Source organism: Lampris incognitus, chromosome 3 (assembly GCF_029633865.1).
Source record: "Lampris incognitus isolate fLamInc1 chromosome 3, fLamInc1.hap2, whole genome shotgun sequence".
NCBI lineage: Eukaryota > Metazoa > Chordata > Actinopteri > Lampriformes > Lampridae > Lampris > Lampris incognitus.
In genome coordinates, this window is record NC_079213.1 from 57,359,317 (window position 1) to 57,384,214 (window position 24,898).

General features: G+C 44.3%; 1 protein-coding gene across 1 annotated transcript in view; it reads left to right on the plus strand.

Moving 5' to 3' along the window:
• LOC130109768 (cadherin-2-like) overlaps window positions 1-24,898 on the plus strand; it is a 231,148-nt gene that overhangs the window by 167,630 nt on the left and 38,620 nt on the right. Inside the window, exons 3-7 of the mRNA XM_056276750.1 lie at window positions 13,833-14,062; window positions 17,383-17,556; window positions 19,595-19,750; window positions 23,350-23,494; window positions 23,714-23,886. Coding sequence (XP_056132725.1) covers window positions 13,833-14,062; window positions 17,383-17,556; window positions 19,595-19,750; window positions 23,350-23,494; window positions 23,714-23,886 — 878 coding nt within the window. The remainder of the gene's footprint in view (window positions 1-13,832; window positions 14,063-17,382; window positions 17,557-19,594; window positions 19,751-23,349; window positions 23,495-23,713; window positions 23,887-24,898) is intronic.

The following is a 24,898-nucleotide window of genomic DNA, read 5'->3' on the forward strand; positions in this document are numbered from 1 at the left end:
GAATTAAAAAGAAGATGTGGGAGAGGTGGTTTGTTGAGAGAATTAATAGGTAGATGTAGGAGAGGTGGTGTGTTGACAGAATTAATAAGTAGATGTAGGAGAGGTGGCTTGTTGACAGAATTAATAAATAGATGTGGGAGAGGTGGTTTGTTGACAGAATTAATAAGTAGATGTAGGGGAGGTGGTTTGTTGACAGAACTAATAAGTAGATGTAGGAGAGTTGGTGTGTTGACAGAACTAATATGTAGATGGAGGAGAGGTGGTGTGTTGGCAGAACTAATAAGTAGATGTTGGAGTGGTTGTTTGTTGACAGAATTAATAAGTAGATGTAGGAGAAGTGGTGCATCGACAGAATTAATAGGTAGATATAGGAGAGGGGGTGTGTTGACAGAATTAATAAGTAGATGTAGTAGAGGTGGTTTGTTGACAGAATTAATAAGTCGATGTGGGAGAGGTGGTTTGTTGACAGAATTAATAAGTAGAAGTAGGAGAGGTGGTTTGTTGACAGAAATAATAAGTAGATGTAGGAGAGTTGGTTTGTAGACAGAATTAATAAGTAGATGTTGGAGAGGTGGTGTGTTGACAGAACTAATAAGTAGATGTAGGAGAAGTGGTTTGTTGACAGAATTAATAAGTAGATGTGGGAGAGGTGGTTTGTTGACAGAATTAATAAGTAGACGTAGGAGAGGTGGTTTGTTGACAGAATTAATAAGTAGATGTGGGAGAGGTGGTTTGTTGACAGAATTAATAAGTAGATGTAGGAGAGGTGGTTTGTTGACAGAACCAATAAGTAGATGTATGAGAAGGTTTGTTGACAGAATTAATAGGTGGATGTAGGAGAGGTGGTGTGTTGACATAATTAATAAGTAGATGTTGGAGAGGTGGTGTGTTGACAGAATTAATAAGTAGATGTAGGAGAAGTGGTGTGTTGACAGAATTAATAAGTAGATGTTGGGGAGGTGGTGTGTTGACAGAATTAATAAGTAGATGTAGGAGAGGTGGTGTGTTGTTAGAATTAATAAGTAGATTTAGGAGAGGTGGTGTGTTGACAGAATTAATAAGTAGATTTAGGAGAGGTGGTGTGTTGATAGAATCAATAAGTAAATGAAGGAGAGGTGGTGTGTTGACAGAACTAATAAGTAGATGTAGGAGAGGTGTTGTGTTGACATAATTAAAAAGTAGATGTGGGAGAGGTTGTGTGTTGACAGAACTAATAAGTAGATGTGGAAGAGGTGGTTTGTTGACAGTATTAATAAGTAGATGTTGGAGAGGTGGTGTGTTGACAGAACTAATAAGTAGATGTAGGAGAGGTGGTGTGTTGATAGAATTAATAAGTAAATGAAGAAGATGTGGTGTGTTGACAGAACTAATAAGTAGATGTAGGAGAGGTGGTGTGTTGACATAATTAATAAGTAGATGTAGGAGAGGTGGTTTGTTGAGAGAAATAAAAAGTAGATGTAGGAGAGGTGGTTTGTTGACAGAATTAATAAGTAGATGTAGGAGAGGTGGTTTGTTGACAGAACCAATAAGTAGATGTAGGAGAGTTGGTTGGTTGACAGAAATAATAAGTAGATGTAGGAGAGGTGGTTTGTTGACATAATTAATAAGTAGATGTTGGAGAGGTGGTGTGTTGACAGAATTAATAAGTAGATGTAGGAGAAGTGGTGTGTTGACAGAATTAATAAGTAGATGTTGGGGAGGTGGTGTGTTGACAGAATTAATAAGTAGATGTAGGAGAGGTGGTGTGTTGATAGAATTAATAAGTAGATGTAGGAGAGGTGGTTTTTTGACAGAGTTAATAAGTAGATGTAGGAGAGGTGGTGTGTTGACAGAATTAATAAGTAGATTTAGGAGAGGTGGTGTGTTGATAGAATCAATAAGTAAATGAAGGAGAGGTGGTGTGTTGACAGAACTAATAAGTAGATGTAGGAGAGGTGTTGTGTTGACATAATTAAAAAGTAGATGTGGGAGAGGTGGTGTGTTGACAGAGCTAATAAGTAGATGTGGAAGAGGTGGTTTGTTGACAGTATTAATAAGTAGATGTTGGAGAGGTGGTGTGTTGACAGAACTAATAAGTAGATGTAGGAGAGGTGGTGTGTTGATAGAATTAATAAGTAAATGAAGAAGATGTGGTGTGTTGACAGAACTAATAAGTAGATATAGGAGAGGTGGTGTGTTGACATAATTAATAAGTAGATGTAGGAGAGGTGGTTTGTTGACAGAAATAAAAAGTAGATGTAGGAGAGGTGGTTTGTTGACAGAAATAGTAAGTAGATGTAGGAGGGGTGGTGTGTTGACAGAACTAATATGTAGATGTAGGAGATGCGGTGTGTTGACAGAACTAATAAGTAGATGTTGGAGAGGTGGTTTGTTTACAGAATTAATAAGTAGATGTTGGAGAGGTGGTGTGTTGGCAGAACTAATAAGTAGATGTAGGAGAAGTGGTTTTTTGACAGAGATAATAAGTAGATGTAGGAGGGGTGGTGTGTTGACAGAACTACTAATTAGATGTTGGAGAAGTGGTTTTTTGACAGAGATAATAAGTAGATGTAGGAGGGGTGGTGTGTTGACAGAACTACTAAGTAGATGTTGGAGAGGTGGTGTGTTGACAGAATTAATAAGTAGATGTAGGAGAGGTGGTGTGTTGATAGAATTAATAAGTAGATGTAACAGAGGTGGCTTGTTGACAGAATTAATAAATAGATGTAGGAGAGGTGGTTTGTTGACAGAACTAATAAGTAGATGTAGGAGAGGTGGTTTGTTGACAGAATTAATAAGGAGATGTAGGAGAGGTGGTTTGTTGACAGAATTAATAAGTAGATGTAGGAGAGGTGGTTTGTTGACAGAAATAAAAAGTAGATGTAGGAGAGGTGGTTTGTTGACAGAAATAGTAAGTAGATGTAGGAGGGGTGGTGTGTTGACAGAACTAATATGTAGATGTAGGAGATGCGGTGTGTTGACAGAACTAATAAGTAGATATAGGAGAGGTGGTGTGTTGACATAATTAATAAGTAGATGTAGGAGAGGTGGTTTGTTGACAGAAATAAAAAGTAGATGTAGGAGAGGTGGTTTGTTGACAGAAATAGTAAGTAGATGTAGGAGGGGTGGTGTGTTGACAGAACTAATATGTAGATGTAGGAGATGCGGTGTGTTGACAGAACTAATAAGTAGATGTTGGAGAGGTGGTTTGTTTACAGAATTAATAAGTAGATGTTGGAGAGGTGGTGTGTTGGCAGAACTAATAAGTAGATGTAGGAGAAGTGGTTTTTTGACAGAGATAATAAGTAGATGTAGGAGGGGTGGTGTGTTGACAGAACTACTAATTAGATGTTGGAGAAGTGGTTTTTTGACAGAGATAATAAGTAGATGTAGGAGGGGTGGTGTGTTGACAGAACTACTAAGTAGATGTTGGAGAGGTGGTGTGTTGACAGAATTAATAAGTAGATGTAGGAGAGGTGGTGTGTTGATAGAATTAATAAGTAGATGTAACAGAGGTGGCTTGTTGACAGAATTAATAAATAGATGTAGGAGAGGTGGTTTGTTGACAGAACTAATAAGTAGATGTAGGAGAGGTGGTTTGTTGACAGAATTAATAAGGAGATGTAGGAGAGGTGGTTTGTTGACAGAATTAATAGGTAGATGTAGGAGAGGTGGTGTGTTGACAGAATTAATAAGTAGATGTAGGAGAGGTGGTTTGTTGACAGAATTAATAAGTAGATGTGGGAGAGGTGGTTTGTTGACAGAATTAATAAGTAGACGTAGGAGAGGTGGTTTGTTGACAGAACTAACAAGTAGATGTAGGAGAGGTGGTGTGTTGACAGAACTAATAAGTAGATGTTGGAGAGGTGATTTGTTGACAGAATTAATAAGCAGATGTAGGAGAAGTGGTGCGTCGACAGAGTCAATAGGTAGATGTAGGAGAGGTGGTGTGTTGACAGAACTAATAAGTAGATGGAGGAGAGGTGGTGTGTTGACAGAACAACTAAGTAGATGTTGGAGAGGTGGTTTGTTGACAGAATTAATAAGTAGATGTAGGAGAAGTGGTGCATCGACAGAATTAATAGGTAGATATAGGAGAGGTGGTGTGTTGACAGAATTAATAAGTAGATGTAGGAGAGGTGGTCTGTTGACAGAATTAATAAGTCGATGTGGGAGAGGTGGTTTGTTGACAGAATTAATAAGTAGATGTAGGAGAGGTGGTTTGTTGACAGAAATAATAGGTAGATGTAGGAGAGTTGGTTTGTAGACAGAAATAATAAGTAGATGTAGGAGAAGTGGTGCATCGACAGAATTAATAAGTAGATGTGGGACAGGTGGTTTGTTGACAGAATTAATAAGTAGATGTAGGAGAGGTGGTGTGTTGACAGAATTAATAAGTAGATGTAGGAGAGGTGGTGTGTTGATAGAATTAATAAGTAGATGTAGGAGAGGTGGTGTGTTGACAGAATTAATAAGTAGATGTAGGAGAAGTGGTGTGTTGACAGAATTAATAAGTAGATGTTGGAGAGGTGGTGTGTTGACAGAATTAATAAGTAGATGTAGGAGAGGTGGTGTGTTGATAGAATTAATAAGTAGATGTAGGAGAGGTGGTTTGTTGACAGAATTAATAAGTAGATGTAGGAGAGGTGGTTTGTTGAGAGAATTAATAAGTAGATGTACGAGAGGTAGTGTGTTGACAGAACTAATAAGTAGATGTAGGAGAAGTGGTTTGTTGACAGAAATAATAAGTAGATGTAGGAGAAGTGGTTTGTTGGCAGAAATAATAAGTAGTTGTAGGAGAAGTAGTTTGTTGACAGAACCAATAAGTATATGTAGGAGAGGTGGTGTGTTGACAGAACTAATAAGTAGATGTAGGAGAGGTGGTTTGTTGACAGAATTAATAAGTAGATGTAGGAGAGGGTTTGTTGACAGAATTAATAGGTGGATGTAGGAGAGGTGGTGTGTTGACAGAATTAATAAGTAGATGTAGGAGATGTGGTTTGTTGACAGAATTAATAAGTAGATGTGGGAGAGGTGGTTTGTTGACAGAATTAATAAGTAGACGTAGGAGAGGTGGTTTGTTGACAGAATTAATAAGTAGATGTGGGAGAGGTGGTTTGTTGACAGAATTAATAAGTAGATGTAGGAGAGGTGGTTTGTTGACAGAACCAATAAGTAGATGTAGGAGAGTTGGTTGGTTGGTTGGTTGGTTGGTTGACAGAAATAATAAGTAGATGTAGGAGAGGTGGTTTGTTGACATAATTAATAAGTAGATGTAGGAGAAGTGGTGCATCGACAGAATCAATAGGTAGATGTAGGAGAGGTGGTGTGTTGACAGAATTAATAAGTAGATGTAGGAGAGGTGGTTTGTTGACAGAACCAATAAGTAGATGTAGGAGAGTTGGTTGGTTGACAGAAATAATAAGTAGATATAGGAGAGGTGGTTTGTTGACAGAATTAATAAGTAGATGTAGGAGAAGTGGTGCATCGACAGAATCAATAGGTAGATGTAGATGGTAGATGGTAGATGGTAGATGGTGGATGGTAGCTGGTGGATGGTAGATGGTAGATGGTAGATGGTAGATGGTAGCTGGTAGATGGTAGCTGGTGGATGGTAGCTGGTAGCTGGTAGACGGTAGATGGTAGCTGGTAGACGGTAGATGGTAGATGGTAGCTGGTAGCTGGTGGATGGTGGATGGTAGATGGTAGCTGGTAGATGGTAGATGGTAGATGGTAGCTGGTAGCTGGTAAACGGTAGCTGGTAGATGGTAGATGGTAGCTGGTAGATGGTAGATGGTAGCTGGTAGATGGTAGCTGGTAGATGGTATCTGGTAGACGGTTGACGGTAGCTGGTAGATGGTAGATGGTAGATGGTAGCTGGTATATGGTGGATGGTAGATGGTAGCTGGTAGATGGTAGATGGTAGCTGGTAGATGGTAGATGGTGGATGGTAGCTGGTGGATGGTAGATGGTAGATGGTAGATGGTAGCTGGTAGATGGTAGCTGGTGGATGGTAGCTGGAAGCTGGTAGATGGTAGATGGTGGATGGTAAATGGTAGCTGGTGGATGGTGGATGGTAGCTGGTAGATGTAGCTGGTAGCTGGTGGATGGTAGCTGGTAGATGGTAGCTGGTGGATGGTAGCTGGTAGCTGGTAGATGGTAGCTGGTAGATGGTAGCTGGTAGATGGTGGATGGTAGCTGGTAGATGGTAGCTGGTGGATGTTAGATGGTAGCTGGTAGCTGGTAGATGGTGGTTGGTAGCTGGTAGATGGTAGCTGGTGGATGGTGGATTGTAGATGGTAGCTGGTAGATGGTAGATGGTAGCTGGTAGATGGTAGATGGTGGATGGTAGCTGGTGGATGGTAGATGGTAGATGGTAGCTGATGGATGGTAGCTGGTGGATGGTAGCTGGAAGCTGGTAGATGGTAGCTGGTAGCTGGTAGCTGGTGGATGGGTGCTGGTAGATGGTAGCTGGTGGATGGTAGCTGGTAGCTGGTAGATGGTGGATGGTAGCTGGTAGATGGTAGCTGGTGGATGTTAGATGGTAGGTGGTAGCTGGTAGATGGTGGATGGTAGCTGGTAGATGGTAGCTGGTGGATGTTAGATGGTGGATGGTAGATGGTAGATGGTGGATGGTAGCTGGTAGCTGGTAGACGGTGGATGGTAGATGGTAGATGGTGGATGGTGTTATATTGTCATTTAGAGTCCAAAACACGGACCATTCTGTAGATAAATGTAATGGTGTGATGTTTAATAATGATGATTACAATGTATTAATTGGAATGAGGGATATAAGGATATATTAATCGTTGGGAAAGCATATGCATGAGAAACAGGGCTTGTTACAAGGACATGAGGGGCTATAGTGGCAGTGGAAAAGTACTGAGTATGTTAGCAGACAGAGGAATGCAGAGTAAATTATAGGAAGAGAAGTGGGGGGCAATAAAAGGATAAGATGTCCCAAGAAGGAGAGTGTGTCTATCTCCATGGAAGAAGTGAGGGTCGCTGACCTTAGATAAGGTTAGCGGCTCTGAATAGGAAAGGGAACAATAAGGGTGTTGTGGTCAAGGGGGAGTAGAGACAAGATGTGCTTTGATTTGTGGTTTCAGAAATAGGAACAGGATTTTACGACGGCAGCTGCAACAAGGAGGTCACAGCAGATGTAGAAGAAGATTACCTGGAGTCCGGATATCAGGGAGGCGGAAATGGAGTCATATGAACGGACCAATCACAAAGAAGACCACACATTCATGTTCAGTCAACCCTTTGTATAGTATAAAGACTGGGTCAGGGAAAGGAGAGACAGTCAGACTTCGTGAACTGACACAATCTGTTGTTTGTCAGGGATAGGAAGATCTAGACCCAGAGCTCTGTATGCTTTATCCATTTACTGCTAAATAAAACGGATGGTTTTGGGACCGAACATCTTCTCCTATTGCTTTATCAACAAACACACAGGACTACGCTCTCACATAGATGAAGATGAGTTGATAGAGTGAGCTCCAGTCCAACAATTCCCAGTGCAGAGTTTGATGATGGAGCAGGCTGCCTGTCCAACAGTCCAACAGTGCTGATGTCTGGTTTAGCACAGTCTGCCATGCCGTGAACACAAAGATGGAGGAAGATGGTCAAAAGTGCACAGTGTGCGCTGGGCTTAAGTTAGATGTGGGCGGTTGTGTTTAAATTCTTCTACAGATTGTTGTTTTTGGTAAACTTACTCACACATATAGTGTTACTGGTAGTTACATTTGAGTTTGAGTAATCCAAATCCCTGGTATCCGTTGGTTCAAGTTCAACTTTGTCATATGTATTTTGAATGAAGTGTTTGTGCTCTGGCTCTGCCTTAACACAAGAGACACAAGGAAAAAGGAAATAATAAGGTGCACATGGATGCGTCAGCTGTTCAGCAACCTGCCTACCTGTGGAAAGAAACTACTACTGAGATGGGTGGTGTGTGATTTGATGCTCCGGTAGCGTTTTTTTAGATGGAAGGACTGAGAACAGAACATGAGCAGGGTGGCTGGTGTCCTTGATGATGTTTGGGCTTACTTTTGCAGCGAGTGGTGTAAATATTATGAAGTCGTGGTAGTTCCATGCCAATGATTTTTGCTGCCATCTTTACAGTCCTTTGAATCAGTCTGCAGTCCTGAGCAGTCAGGTCACCAAACCACACTGTGATACAGCCTGTCAAGACCCTCTCCATGGTACTCAGATAAAAGTTCATAAGAGTTTTGGTACTCATACCAAAACTCTTGAGATGCCTCAGAAAGTAGAGTCTCTGCTGGGCCTTCTTGAGGTTGCAATTGGTGTTGAGAGACCATGTGAGGGTGTCTGATGTGTAAACTGAGAAATCTAACACTGTCCACAATTTTTTGGGGGGGGGGGGATTTTGCCCCCTCTTTCTCCCCAGTTGTATTTGGCCAATTACCCCACTCTTCCAAGCTATCCCGGTCACTGCTCCACCCCCTCTGCCGATCCGGGGAGGGCTGCAGGCTACCACATCTCCTCCGATACATGTGGAGTCGCCAGCCACTTCTTTTCACCTGACAGTAAGGAGTTTCACCAGGGAACGTAGCACGTGGGGTATCACGCTTTTACCCCCAGTTCCCCTTCCCCCCTGAACAGGCGCCCCAACCGACCAGAGGAGGCGCTAGTGCAGCAACCATGATTCATAGCCACATCCGGCTTCCCACTCACAGACACGGCCAATTGTGTCTGTAGGGACACCCAACCAAGCTGGAGGTAACACCGTTATTCGAACTGGCAATCCCCATATTGGTACGCAATGGAATATATCGCCACACTACCCAGACGCCCCCAAATGTCCACATATAGATGTCCACTGATAGATGGAAATAGGAATGTGATTTTATCTGATCTTTCTAAATTCAATACTTATTTCTTTTGTCCTATTGACATTTACAGAGAGGTTGTTGTCCTGGCACCATGTGGTTTAATCGTCCACTCCCCTCCACTAGGACCTGTCATCACTGTCACTTATTGCGAATCTGCGAATTTAATGATGCTGTTGTCATATTTGACAACACAGTTTTGTGTAAACAGACTGTAAAATAGGGGACCTAGACAGTAGCCCTGGGGTGCGCCGGTCCGTAAACTAATGTGGATGAGTATGTTTTACCTATTCTACAGTCTGCGGCCTATCTGTTAGGAAATCAAATAACCAGTTATGGATAGAGTTGCCCAGACCAAGACCTCTGAGTTTCAACACCAGTTTGGATGGTACACTTGTACTAAATGCAAAGCTGTAATCAATAAACAACATTCTAACATAGGTATTTTTCTTTTCAAGGTGTACTAAAACAGTATGCAGTGCAAATGAGATAGCCTCATCCACAGATCTATTGGAACAGTAGGCAAACCCTAATGGGTCAAGGGTAGCAGGAGTCTTACTTTTTATATATGATATAATCAATCTTTCAAGGCACTTCATAATAACAGAGGTCAAAGCAACAGATTGGTAACCATTAAGGCAAGAGACAGGCGTTTCCTTACATACAGGCACAATGATGGTTTTCTTAAAACACAGTGGAACCACACACAATGATAGGGACAGGTTAAAAATGTCAGTAAAAACCTGAGATAGTTGAGTGTAAAGTTAGCAGATGCAAACAGGCTCAATAAACTGATCCGCAAGGCCGGTGATGTTATGGGGGTGGAACTGGATTATCTGGCGGCAGTTTCTGAGAGGAGGACGCTGTTGAACTTACGTGCCATCACGGGTCCGCGGTGGTGTAGCGGTCTAAGCATCGGCTTTGTGTCGATGCAGTTGCCCACTGGGGACCGGGGTTCACGCCCCGGTCTCGTCAGATCCGACTATGGCCGGATTCGATGAAGCAGCAATAATTGGCAGCGCTGTCTTCAGGAGGGGGGGTGGAGTCGGCTTGTGTTCGTCACGTGAATGCGTCTCTGTGTGTATCGGAATAGCAGTGGTTCGGCCTGGATTCGCCTTGTCACGAACAGTGGCGAGGCGTCTCCTTCCAGACTGCCGGCCGGAGAGTTGCAGTTGGCGAACGCATACAGTACGAGGGCGGGTGTTTGAACTAAAATAAGGATCCATTGGCCACTAATTTGGGAGAAAAAGGGAAAAATCAGAAAGAAAAGAAGGAAGAAATTGCGTGCCATCATGGACAATGTCTCCCACCCACTCCATGACATGCTGGTTGGGCACAGGAGTACTTTTAGTAATAGACTCATTCTGCCGAAAAGCACCACAGAGCACCACAGGAGGTCATTCCTGCCTGTAGCCATCAAACTTTGCTACTCCTCCCTCAGACTCAGACTGTCAGACACTCTGAGTTAATGGTCACTGGACTGGCCCTGTCGAGTTTTGTTTGTGCTGCTTGTTGTGTGCTGCGGTAGTGCAGTATAGATAGGGTGTTATGTGCACCACACTTGTTGATATATTTTGTTCTTATTTCTATTTCTTATTTATCTTTTATTTCTGTTTGTTTCTGTTTCTATTTTATTATCTTGTATCTTGTTAGTTTTTAGTTATTCGAGCGTGAGTGTCTGTAATAGAACCCAATTTCCCCTCGGGGATAAATAAAGTATTCTGATTCTGATTCTGATAACATACTTTGATGACATAGGGAGAGATGTCATCTGGGCCAGCAGCTTTCTGAGCTTTAACCCTTTTAAAAGTTTTACTCACACCAGCCTTCTGTCACCTGTAGATTGACATCGTCAGGTGGGCACTGTGCTGCTGTCACTGGGTCCAAGTTGTGAGCTTCAAAGTGAGCATAAAAGTTGTTCAGCTCATTCAGGAGAGAGGCAGAGGTGTTGATAGCCACACTGGGTTTAGATGTATAGTCCGTAATCACCTGCTACCACCTCCACGTGCGTCTTGAGTCACAGCCACTGTAGATATTTTCCAGTTAGTCCCTATATTGTCTTTTAGTGGCTTTGATGGCTCTCCTTAAGTCATACGTGGATTTTTTGTTTGTTTTTTTTTTGTTTTTTTTTTTTTGGGGTAGCATTCCTTGTCCCCTCGATTTAAAAGCAGTGGTACATTCCCTCAACCTCAGGCAAATGTCGCTTTTAATCCAGGGCTTCTGGTTGGGGTAGGATCAAAAAGTCTGTACTGGGATACAGTCATCCACACAGAATCTAATATAGCCGGTGACCATTTCAGCATACTCATCCAAACTCAAGGCTGAATCCTTAAAGACTGACCAGTCTGTCAAAAAATCCCTGAAGTTTGGATTCGTGTTCTGTAGTCCAGCACTGTACCGTCATCATAGTGGGCTGCGCGCACTTCACTTTCGGCTTGTAGGCAGGAAGCAAGTGCACTGACAGGTGGTTAGATTTCCTAAAGTGAGGTCAAGGGATAAACTGTAAACTGCCTTGACCATGGAGTAACAAAGGTCGAGAGTCTTGTTGTCTCTGGTTGGGCAGGGGACATCTTGTAAAATTTTGGTAGCACAAATTTTACAGGGGTTTCAGTCCCCCACCAAAGTTGAAATGGCCTCAGGGTGCAAGTTCTCCTACCTGCTAATGGCTCCATACAGTCCGTCCAGCGCCCCTGTGGCAGAAGCTTGTGATGGTATGTTGACAGCAGTTAACTTGCAGGTGAATTCCCTTGGGAATGAGCTGCACCTTATTGTTGTTTCAACACTGGTGAAGAGGACTGAGAGACTATTTCCATGTCAGTGCACCATGAATTGTTAACAAAGAAGCATACGTCGCCTCCCTTTACCTTGCCATTAGTTGTCATGGAACGGTCCATGTGGTGCACAGAAAAACCCTCCAGGTGTACAGCCTTATCAGGTGTATTAGGTCCCAACCAAGTCTCTGTAAAGCAGAACACACAACAGTTCTTCATGTCCCTTTGATTGCCGATTAAGCAAGGAAGTTCGTTCGGCTTATTTTCTAGGGAATGCACGTTAAACACCAGTATGCTGGTTAGGATGCAGTTGTAGCCTCACCAGGGCGCCACTTCATTTACCTCATCTCTGGCAGCACTGTCTGCAGCCATTACTCCATGGTGGTACCCCTTTGTTGTAGGTAATCTCTCTCGGCAAGTCCTGTGGCTTCCAGCTGTTAGGAACGTCTAATCTTGGGAGAGAGATCCCTCCTCTGTTGCTCTCCCTGAGGTTTCTTCTTATATTTTCTCCCTGTTAAAGGGTTTTTTTAGGAAGTTGTTTTTGTCTGATGTGACGGTCTAAGGACTGGCTGTTGTGTTGCTGTAAAGCCCCGAAGCAAATTTTTAAATTTGTGGTATTGGGCTATACAAATAAAATTGACTTGACTTTGACTTGATTTTTTTTCCCTAGGATGGTGAAGGTATGACCTGCCCTACTCTGCCTCTGATTGGCTTACCCTGATATTCTCACTCTAACCATTCTCACTCCTCATGCAACCAATCAACGACCAACCAATGAAGGAAACGAGTACTAGCAACGCGTGTTGGTGTTAAAGCATGACCTCTTTGCCATTATCGGAAATCACTGATTTTTTTAATGCCTTCCAGATACACTGAGACAGTTATGCTAACACCTATGAAAAAGTGTTGCTAACATATGTGAAACTCTCTCACATAAGTACAAACACAAAGTGTAAGTGTGAGTGTTTCATAACTGCATGTTCGTGTATCTCGTGTACACGTGTCTCATACGTCAGTGTGAGTATTTGACAGTACAGGTGTTAGTGCAAGTATTTCATGCATATGTGTGTATCATATGTTAAATTGAACAAGTTTGAGTTACACCCTATATGGCAGTTCATATTTCTTTAATATAATTCTCTGTACTCTATATAAACCAGCCCTTTCTTACAAACAAGAAAGAGCTCTGAGCCCTTTCTTGTTTGCAGTGGTGATGGACAGGTTGATGGACGAGATCAGGCAGGAGTCTCCGTGGACTATGATGTTTGCGGATGACATTGTGATCTGTAGTGAGAGTAGGGTGCAGGTGGAGGAGAGCCTGGAGAGGTGGAGGTATGCACTGGAGAGAAGAGGAATGAAAGTCAGTAGGAGCAAGAAGGAATATGTGTGAATGAGAAGGAGGACAGTGGAATGGTGAGGATGCAAGGAGTAGAGGTGACGAAGACATATGAGTTTAAATACTTGGGGTCAACTGTCCGAAGTAACGGGGAGTGCAGAAGAGAGGTGACGAAGAGAGTGCAGGCAGGGTGGAGGGGGTGGAGAAGAGTGTCAGGAGTGATGTGTGACAGAAGGGTACCAGCAAGAGTTAAAGGGAAGGTTTACAGGATGGTTGTGAGACCAGCAATGTTATATGGTTTGGAGACAGTGGCACTGATGAAAAGACAGGAGGTGCAGCTGGAGGTGGCAGAGGTGAAGATGATAAAATTTTCACTGGGAGTGATGAAGAAGGACAGGATTAGGAACGAGTATATTAGAGGGACAGCTCAGGCTGGACGGTTTGGAGACAAAGCAAGAGAGGCAAGATTGAGATGGTTTGGACATGTGTGGAGGAGAGATGCTGGGTATATTGGGAGAAGGATGCTGAATATGGAGCTGCCAGGGAAGAGGAGAAGAGGAAGGCCAAAGAGGAGGTTTATGGATGTGGTGAGGGAGGACATGCAGGTGGCTGGTGTGACAGAGGAAGATGCAGATGGTCTGCTGTGGCGACCCCTAGCAGGAGTAGCCAAAAGTAGTAGTAGTAGTAGTACTAGTAGTCCTACTAGTAGTAGTAGTAGTAGTACTCTATATAAACCAGGAAACTCCCTTTCCTATATGATAATACTTGTTAGTCAATTTATTCTTCGGCAGTATGTATTGCTCATGTTATCAATGTGTAATCTCATGTTGTATTATTTTTAAATGTGTTTTTGATGAGCTCTATCTCTCCTTTTCTCTCCATTTCTTTTTCCAGTGAGGTTCATGGACTGTGGTCATGACAAGGTTTCATTTGACGTGCGCGAAGCGTCTGATTTCCATGTGGGTGCAGATGGCATGATCTATACTCTGCGCAAGCTCCGCCTGCCCGAGAAGAAGAAACTGTTTGTGGTGGTCTATGCCCGGGATCTGCAGTCCAAGCGAGTGTGGAAGATGCTTGTCCATCTCGTCCTGCGTCCCAGGGGGCCAGGAGCGATGCTAAAACAGGTAAAACAGCCAGCGTGTCTGCTGGCAGTTAGCGTGATGTGTTGTTGAAGCTTGCGTTTCTCTTTATTTATATTAGTGGGCCAGCTTTTAGCTCCCAAAATAGATGTTTGTGTCTTACCTTAATATACACCATTACACTTTTTATAGCGTGCCCCTGGGGTGACCCTTTCACTTTGTGCTTCTATCCCCCATAGGCCCAATAGAAATAGATGGTCACTATGTGGTTGCTAGGGTATAACTACATGCTTGCTCAGGGTTTACGTATGGGGTTGCTAGGTGGCTGCAAAGGGGTCCTAGTTATGTGTAGATGTTAAATAGCAGTTGTCCTGGATGTTCTTTTGGTCCACATCGACACATTCTGTTCCAACCTCTAACCCGGTTTTTATGTTACCCTTAAGCCTGGAGTAGTATACGTGTGGGGTTTTTATCGTCACTCAGGTTATATATATTTAGACTTTTTAGTCATTTAGCTTTGAAAGAACATGGCCTAAGAGAACCATCTTTAGTGCACCTACCGGTGTCTTTGATGCTGTGTTTGTCTCTGTCCTTAGCAAGCTGGTGTGTTGCAGCACACTGCAGTTCTGATCAGAGAGGTTTGTTTGTGGCGGAGGGTTATACAGAACCATGCATTACTAAAGCCGGAGTAAATGCTGAATGCCTTCATGAGAGAGAGAAAGATGGGTGACTACCTGTATTTTGGCATTCAACCGTAACCCAATTCATAAAGGAAAAAAAATCATCGGCTTCATTGCTATCATAGCAATGCAGTGCCATGGTCAGCAAAACCAACAGCTAATGGATTCATTAACAGCAATTTGCCATTAATGGAAGGCACTCGGCCATAGCATAGCTGCATAAGTGCACCACATTGTACATGGATACTGGGAGAGAGCAGCATGAATTCACCACCCTCCACTCACCATTCACTCTTAGATTACCAAAAGCGTTTTGTTTTCTTCTTCTTGCATTCCAGGAGATGCTGGTCTAATCCATGATTCTCCAGGCCAATACTCGATAGATGGGAACCGTATAGCATCACCACTTAGCACATAGCCACCAGGTGGAATGCTCTTAGCTGCCATCTATAAACTGCTATTTAACATCTACACACAACTAGTAACCCCTTAGCAAACCCTTAGCACCCATGTAGTTATGCCCTAGCAACCACACAGTGACCATCTAGCAACTGCTAGTAAACACTGAGCAACCACTTAGAAACCACCTAGAAGCCACTGTTAAACACCTAGTAACATGGACGGCATGGTGGCCCAGTGGTCAGCACTGTTGCCTCACAGCAAGAAGATCCCGGGTTCGAACCCCAGGCTGTCCCAGGTCCTTTCTCTGTGGCATTTGCATGTTCTCCCCATGTTCTTCCAGGTGCTACAGTTTCCTCCCACCATCAAAAGACATACATGTAGTGTTAATACTCCTGTCTGTGACCCTGAGCAAGGCAATTGAAAGAAGAACTGGAGTTGGTCCCCGGGTGCTGCAGCTGCCCACTGCTCCTATACAATAGGATGGGTTACATGCAGAAGACAGTCATTGTAACAATACAATTAGTTGTAACAATACAAAATAAAATGGCTGTCATTAAATAAAGTGGCTTTCAGACACAAGCAACCAGTGATAGTCCCTCATATTAATGTAGAACTATCGCTTATCTGGAAAGTTGAGGAAACATTGCTAATGAAACTACACAGCCGTATGGTTGCTAGTTGTTAGCACTGTCACCTGACAGCAGGAGGTTCCTTAGTTTGATCCAAGCCTCCCTGTGTGGAGTTTGCATGTTCTCCCTGTGTTTGCATGTTCTCCCTGTGTTTGCATGTTCTCCCTGTGTGGAGTTTGCATGTTCTCCCTGTGTGGAGTTTGCATGTTCTCCCTGTGTTTACATGTTCTCTCTGTGTGGGGTTTGCATGTTCTCCCAGTGTTTGCATGTTCTCCCTGTGTTTGCATGTTCTCCCTGTGTGGAGTTTGCATGTTCTCCCTGTGTGGAGTTTGCATTTTCTCCCTGTTTTTGTATGTTCTCCCTGTCTTTGCATGTTCTCCCTGTGTGGAGCTTGCATGTTCTCCCTGTTTTTGTATGTTCTCCCTGTGTTTGCATGTTCTCCCCGTGTGGAGTTTGCATGTTCTCCCTGTGTTTGCATGTTCTCCCTGTGTGGAGTTTGTATGTTCTCCCTGTGTTTGCATGTTCTCCCCGTGTGGAGTTTGCATGTTCTCCCTGTGTTTGCATGTTCTCCCTGTGTTTGCATGTTCTCCCCGTGTGGAGTTTGCATGTTCTCCCTGTGTTTGCATGTTCTCCCCGTGTGGAGTTTGCATGTTCTCCCTGTGTTTGCATGTTCTCCCCGTGTGGAGTTTGCATGTTCTCCCTGTGTGGAGTTTGCATGTTCTCCCTGTGTTTGCATGTTCTCCCTGTGTGGAGTTTGCATGTTCTCCCTGTGTGGAGTTTGCATGTTCTCCCCGTGTGGAGTTTGCATGTTCTCCCTGTGTTTGCATGTTCTCCCTGTGTGGAGTTTGCATGTTCTCCCTGTGTGGAGTTTGCATGTTCTCCCCGTGTGGAGTTTGCATGTTCTCCTTGTGTTTGCATGTTCTTCCCGTGTGGAGTTTGCATGTTCTCCCTGTGTTTGCCTGGGTTTCTATTGCTCTCTTGTTTCCCCCCTCAGTCCAAAGATATGTGTTAGGGGAAGTAAAGACTCTTAAGGGCCAGATCATATCCATGTGTAACTCCCAGATAGAAGCTCAGTCATGTTCATGTGCGGTTGCATTATCTCTGCATCATCGCATCATCTTTGCATTGCGTTGAATTGTCCGTGTTGCATGCATTAGATTTTTTTCTACTTGTTTGCCCAAGTTGGTTTGCTTGATACACTACCAAGAGTAGGTGGACACACATACATCTCACCCATATGTGCTGGTTGAGCATCCTCTGAACCCGGGGCATTAATACGGAGCTGGTCCTGTCTCTGCTGCTACGGCGGCCTCCACTCTCCTGGGGGAACTTCCCACTGGGTTTTGGAACATGGCTGCAGGGATTCACTCCCATTCAGCCACCAGAGCATCAGTGAGGTGGGGGACTGACTGGGCGAGAAGGCCTGACTCACAGCCAGTGGTCCAGCTCATCCTAAAGCTGTTGAGGCCTGTCAAGTTCTTCCAAACCAAGCTCAGCAACCCTTGTGTGTGTGTGTGTGTGTGTGTGTGTGTGTGTGTGTGTGTGTGTGTGTGTGTGTGTGTGTGTGTGTGTGCCTGCGTGCGTGCGTGCGTGCGTGCGTGCGTGCGTGCGTGCGTGCGTGCGTGCGTGTGTGTGTGTGCCCTTGCCTATTCAGCAGTTAAAACCCAGTGATGCAACAGTGACCCAGGTGCCAGAAATTGTGTTTCCATGGCTCAGTGTGGTTGTCGGGGGCAACGGCTCTCTGAGGCGTGTGAAGAGAGACTGGGTGATCCCACCCATTAATGTCCCTGAGAACTCTCGAGGACAGTTCCCCGAGGAGCTGGTCAGAGTAAGTCACAGTGACACAGATGCCACATTCTCATATGAACACACACACACACACACACACACACACACACACACACACACACACACACACACACACACACACACACACACACACACACACACACACACTGAGCCTGATACATGGACCACCTGCTTCACACTACAATAGCACACAATATGTAGCTTCATGGAGTGTGACATACACACTGCAGACGAGGTCATCCATCCATCCATCTATACAACCATCCATCCATCCATCCATCCATCCATCCATCCATCCATCCATCCATCATGGTGGTGGCTCTTGCCTGACATACTGACCAAACTTATTCTAATTATCAGATTAGCCAAAGTTTTGTTCTACTCTGGGTATGTTTTTCTACTCTGGATGTGTTTTTCTACTCTGGGGTGTTTTTCTACTCTGGGGTGTTTTTCTACTCTGGGGTGTTTTTCTACTCTGGGTATGTTTTTCTACTCTGGATGTGTTTTTCTACTCTGGGGTGTTTTTCTACTCTGGGGTGTTTTTCTACTCTGGATGTGTTTTTCTACTCTGGGTGTGTTTTTCTACTCTGGGTATGTTTTTCTACTCTGGGGTGTGTTTTTCTACTCTGGATGTGTTTTTCTACTCTGGGTATGTTTTTCTACTCTGGGGGTGTTTTTCTACTCTGGGTGTGTTTTTCTACTCTGGATGTGTTTTTCTACTCTGGGTGTGTTTTTCTACTCTGGGTGTGTTGTTCTACTCTGGGTGTGTTTTTCTACTCTGGGTATGTTTTTCTACTCTGCGGGTGTTTTTCTACTCTGGGTGTGTTTTTCTACTCTGCGGGTGTTTTTCTACTCTGGGTGTGTTTTTCTACTCTGGGTGTGTTTTTCTACTCTGGGGGTATTTTTCTACTCTGGGGGTGTTTTTCTACTCTGGGTGTGTTTTTCTACTCTGGATGTGTTTTTCTACTCTGGGTGTGTTTTTCTACTCTGGGTGTGTTTTTCTACAGGGGCTGTTGTTCTACTCTGGATGTGTTTTTCTACTGGGGGTTTTTTTTTACTCTGGGGGTGTTTTTCTACTCTGGGGATGTTTTTCTACTCTGGATGTGTTTGCATTGAGCTGTTTCTCAGCATCTGTTGAAGATTTAGTATTTTTTTGTTTTAAATTCATTAAACAAGGACCATACACAGACACGTTCATCACATACTGAGAGGGGATGGGGCATCCAGGATACTGTAGCAGTCTATTCCGTTGCCTACTACCACGGGGATCACCAGTTCGAATCCCCTTGTTACCTCCAGCTTGGTCGGGCGTCCCTACAGACACAATTGGCCATATCTGCAGGTGGGAAGCCGGATATGGGTGTGTGTCCTGGTCGCTGCACTAGCGCCTTCTCTGGTCAGTTGGGGTGCCTGTTCGGGGGGGAGGGGGAACCTGGGGGAATAGTGTGATCCTCCCACGCACTACGTCCCCCTGGTGAAACTCCTCACTGTCAGGTGAAAAGAAGTGGCTGGTGACTCCACATGTATGGGAGGAGGCATGTGGTAGTCTGCAGCCCTCCCGGATCAGCAGGGGGGGTGGAGCAGCGGAAGAGTGTGGTAATTGGCCAAGTACAATTGGGGAGAAAAAGGGGGAAAGATGAGAAGAGATGATTTATGGCAGATGTAGCTGAATCTCTTTTCCGTCTGCAGCCCTGGTGTGTGAACGTGAGGGTAGATATGCTGTGTGGGTTTATGTGTAAGATAAGCAATAATAATAAATAAACAAGCAAACAAAATCATCGGTGACATATGGGCGACTCAGATAACAGCGATCATGCTCAGCAGAACCTTCTCTGCATCGTTACTCTGACTCCGGCCTGTGCACACCAGCTGCTGTTGTTTCTGATCTTTTCTGAAGAGAGAGTTGAGTCTGTAATTTATTCCAGTGTTTTTCTCACCTTCCCATGTTGTTGTTGTCCTGCACTCCTATTTTCTCTCCACAAACCTCCGCCTCCATCCTATTTGCCCTCCCTCCCTCCACCACACTGCTTTCTACCATCTCTCCTTCTCTGGTGTAGATCCGCTCAGACCGGGAAAAGAACCGATTCCTGCGCTACAGTGTGACGGGTCCCGGGGCGGACCAGCCTCCTACTGGTATCTTCATCATCAGTCCCATCTCAGGCCAGCTGTCAGTCACCAAGCCCCTGGACAGAGAGCACATCTCCACCTTCCATGTAAGACTCACAGCGCCATGCCAGCTCACATGGTGATGCTGAACGCCAGTGTCTGAAACAGCATGTAGGCTGGTCCAGAGGGCCTCTGCATTGGTCCCTACTGCCAAGTCATTCCTGGGGACACAAGAGTCTCAGTTAGTCAATTTCTTTTTTATCACCGGGTTTAATTCAGAACTCTTGACTGTTCACAGGGAACAGTGAGTATCAGTCAGGCAGGTCACCTGGGTCGTGTGCATCCTGCTGTACTTCCAAGTTTTTATTTTTTCTATTAAAACAATAAATGATCCCTTTGCCACCAAACATTAATGTTACGTTTACATTCATCTATGTGTTTGTCAAATTAACTTTTCACATGCCCTTCTGTTTCATAAATACCAAGGTGTTCTACGACACTTTTAACAGGTATTTCATACATGACATTTTGTGCACATTCATGACTAGACAGTTCACATGTTTGGAAGAGTCCAGTGTTCTGTGTGGCAACAGGAATCTGATGTTTGTCCTTGAGAAGCAGGGTTGTGTCATCTGCAAACTGACTTATAACATGTTCTGGACCAAATACATTAATTTTTTCATGTTCTCGCAGTTCTTTATCATGATAGCCAACTTTTCTGCCGCCAAAATGCATAGTCCTGGACTCGCCGGACTTGGAAGTGTACCAGTGCTAATACAGCTCACCACCTTTCTTCTCATCTTTCCTGTCATTCTCATATGCATACACAAATCAAGGATGTGTTAAAAAATGGCTTTAAGCCTGCGTTTACACACTTTATATAAAATAGTCACACTAGGTCTTGAGAAATACACACATAGATCACACATGGAGATTGAATGTTGTAATTTAGCAGGATGAGTTTCATTAGAGCCGCTGATGAAGGTTCTGCTCCGGTATTTGCTATTGCAGGAGACTATGACTGTGTTACAGGTGTAGACCTTTTTATTTTTGCCAAGATACAAAATGAAAACATGAACTGATGATGTCACTGGAGGAAACTCACATCCGCAGCAGGATCATGTTGCACTTATTAATCCATCTCTTAAGCCACATGGACCTCCGCTGGTCAGAAGGTGGGACTGACACGTGTATTGTTGGCAATGATTTCAGGCCTGTGTGCCTCTGTCAGTCATACGACGTTGTGCTGTAGTCCTTGTTAAGTGAAGTCATTGGTTGTTTCCACGGTGACACAGCACTTATAGCATCACCCTCCCACTGCACTAAGACCATGTGCTATGATGAATAACAAATAACAAATAAAAACGTTGGTGGTTTGAATCTGAAGAAACGGCTGCCAGAACAGAAGGGGATTTTAAACCATGTCAGCAGCTGCAGTCACAAGTAGGTCTGCAGGCGATGTGTTTCATTCTTTATATGTTCACACCAGGAACAAACTGCAGTCTGTCTCTGTTGCATGCAGCCTCACTTTCACTGCACACCCACGTTACCCCATGCTGCATGGGCTCCCCAATAGGTTTTAACATTTTATTGCTCACTTTTAAGGCTTTAAATGGTCTTGCTCCTACATACATTTGTGATTTATTGACCTGGTACACGCCCTCTCAACCATTAAGACCTGCAGATGGAGCCCGACTGGTTATTCCCAGATCTCCACCATTAACACCTGCAGATGGAGCCCTGCTGGTTATTCCCAGATCTCCACCATTAACACCTGCAGATGGAGCCCTGCTGGTTATTCCCAGGTCTCCACCATTAACGTCTACAGATGCAGCCCTGCTGGTTATTCCCGGGTCTCCACTGTTAAGACCTGCAGATGAAGCCCTGCTGGTTATTCCCCAGGTCTCCACCATTAAGACCTGCAGATGGAGCCCTGCTGGTTATTTTCCAGGTCCCCGCCATTAAGACCTGCAGATGGAGCCCTGCTGGTTATTCCCAGGTCTCCACCATTAAGACCTGCAGATGGAGCCCTGCTGGTTATTCCCAGGTCTCCACCATTAAGACCTGCAGATGGAGCACTGGTGGTTATTTTCCAGGTCCCCGCCATTAAGACCTGCAGATGGAGCCCTGCTGATTATTCCCAGGTCTCCACCATTAAGACCTACAGATGGAGCACTGGTGGTTATTTTCCAGGTCCTCATCATTAAGATCTGCAGATGGAGGCCTGCTGGTTATTCCCAGGTCCTCATCATTAAGACCTGCAGATGGAGCTCTGCTGGTTATTTTCCAGGTCTCCACCATTAAGACCTGCAGATGGAGCCCTGCTGGTTATTCCCAGGTCTCCACCATTAAGACCTGCAGATGGAGCCCTGCTGGTTATTCCCAGATCTCCACCATTAAGACCAGCAGAAGGAGCTTGCTGGTTGATCCCATGTCTCCGCCATTAAGACCTGCAGATGGAGCCCTGCTGGTTATTCACAGGTCTCCAGCATTAAGACCTGCAGATGGAGCCCGACTGGTTATTCCCAGGTCTCCACCATTAAGATCTGAAGATGGAGCCCTGCTGGTTATTCCCAGGTCTCCACCATTAAGATCTGAAGATGGAGCCCTGCTGGTTATTCCCAGGTCTCCACCATTAAGACCTGCAGATGGAGCCCTGCTGGTTATTCCAGGTCTCCACCATTAACACCTGCAGATGGAGCCCTGCTGGTTATTCCCAGATCTCCACCATTAACACCTGCAGATGGAGCACTGGTGGTTATTTTCCAGGTCCTCATCATTAAGATCTGCAGATGGAGCCCTGCTGGTTATTCCCAGGTCCTCATCATTAAGACCTGCAGATGGAGCCCTGCTGGTTATTCCCAGGTCCTCATCATTAAGACCTGCAGATGGAGGCCTGCTGGTTAGTCCCAGGTCCTCATCATTAAGACCTGCAGATGGAGCTCTGCTGGTTATTCCCAGGTCCTCATCATTAAGACCTCCAGATGGAGCTCTGCTGGTTATTCCCAGGTCTCCACCATTAAGACCTGCAGATGGAGGCCCTGCTGGTTATTCCCAGGTCTCGGTTTGTTACAAAGGGTGGTCGGGCTTTTGCTGTTAGAGCCCCCACACTATGGACCTCTCTTCCTGTTGAACTAAGACACAACAAGTCGCTAGCTTCTTTTAAATCTCATCTTAAAACTTTTCTTTTTATGAAAGGTTTTACAAATGTTTCATATTTGTTTTTATTTGTTTATAGTGTTTTATTTTAACTGCTGCTTATTTGGTCTTACTCTTATTTTTGCCTCGTCTGGTTTTATTTCTTTGTAAAGCACTTTGTAACATCATTGTAGAAAAGTGTAAAATGAATAGTTATTATTATTATATTATATATATATTAATTATTATTACATTATATTATTATTATTATTATTATTATTATGTAGAACCACTGTTCTTTTCGCTCATGTTTCCTTTACAACTTATTGGCATGTCTGTGCTGAATTCAATTTTACAAAATAAAACAAAATACAGAAGAATAGAAATAAAATAGAAAACAGAAATCAAAAATAGAAAAGAATACAAAAGAGAAAAAAAGTGAATAAGTGGCCAAAGTATCATAACTTAGAGGGCATGTATTACCCTGTCTGACCCAGCGTGTGTGTGTGTGTGTGTGTGTGTGTGTGTGTGTGTGTGTGTGTGTGTGTGTGTGTGTGTGTGTGTCTAGCTGCGGGCACATGCTGTGGATCTGAACGGTAACCAGGTGGAGAACCCCATAGACATCGTCATCAATGTGATCGACATGAACGACAACAGACCAGAATTCACAAACACTGTCTTCAACGAAACCGTGCCAGAGGGCACCAAACCTGGTACACACACACACACACACACACACACACACACACACACACACACACACACACCTCTATTACTGCCTTTCACGCCCTCCCTCATAGACACCCTCTCATCACCCACATAAACTTAGTGTAACCTACATTTCCCCATCATCTCCTTCTCTTCTGTCCATCCTTACATGCCCAGACACTTACACCTGTTGTGTGTGTGTGTGTGTGTGTGTGTGTACTCAGGTACCCTGGTGATGGTTGTGACAGCGGTGGATAAAGACAACCCCAACACAGCCAATGGGATTCTCCGATACAAAATCCTGTCCCAGAGTCCTGAGAGTCCCTCCCCTGGCATGTTCACCATCAACAACAAGACTGGGGACATCATAACTGTTGCAGCAGGTCTTGACCGAGAGGTGTGTGGCTGTGTTTTGTGTCTCTTGCTGCACTGCTTTAACCCAATGAGGCACACAACACTGCTTTTCAGGGTCAGGAACAACTTATTGTCATTTCTTTTCATGTACACAAAAGAAACAAAATGTTGCTTCCCCGGCCCACAGCCCGCAACACAAAAGATAAAAACACATTTCCAAGATTTCCAGAAACAACACCATTAAAAACATACAAAACAACAGAACAAAGGAACAAAACACAAACAGTTAACAACACAGTCCAAAAACTCCACCGTCCAGAGACCGAGCGCCAGCCAGGAGGACTGCCGGAACGGTCGGTCTGCATGGGCTAGCAGTTAGCCTAGCCTAGCTTAGCCATAGCTCCGGGCAGGGCTGTGGTCCCTGGGTCCACAGGATGCAGCAGACCAGATTCCCCCAGCCGATCCAACGCCAGCGCTCCCAGCCATTAAAAAAAAAATCTAAATGTTGCATCCTTCTTTCTCATAAGGCCTCATTAGCTGAATAAAGGACATGAAGTTGACAGTTGAATCGGCAAGCTGGTCACTAACCAGGCTATGTGCTTTGTGTGTGACATTATTGTGAATTGAGTCTGCAGACACGTTTGCAGTGTTCAACAACATGACAACTTTGTTTCTGTAGTAATACATTGAACACAAAGACCAGGTTAAACGCGCTGGAGGTCGGCGTATGCGTTGCTCTTTGGGTCTCCAAACAGCTTAGTTAAGTTGTTTTACAGCATCTCACAGCAGCAGAGCCCCTTCCAGCCTGACACCGCTCCAGCTCCACAGCAGCCTGTGGTCCAATCAGCAGTCAGCAGCTGATGTTTATAAGTCTGCAGTTGTGATTTATCAATTCCTGCAATGTTCTGTGGCAGCAAAATCCTGTCTAACCAGGCTCAGCCTGCCTTAATCATTCAAAAAGATGTCTGCCAGTCTGTACAAAGGAACTTAAATAACTGTTTATGGACAGAATAAAATGCTCTTTGAAGTGTAACCTAAATGATACATTTGACTGC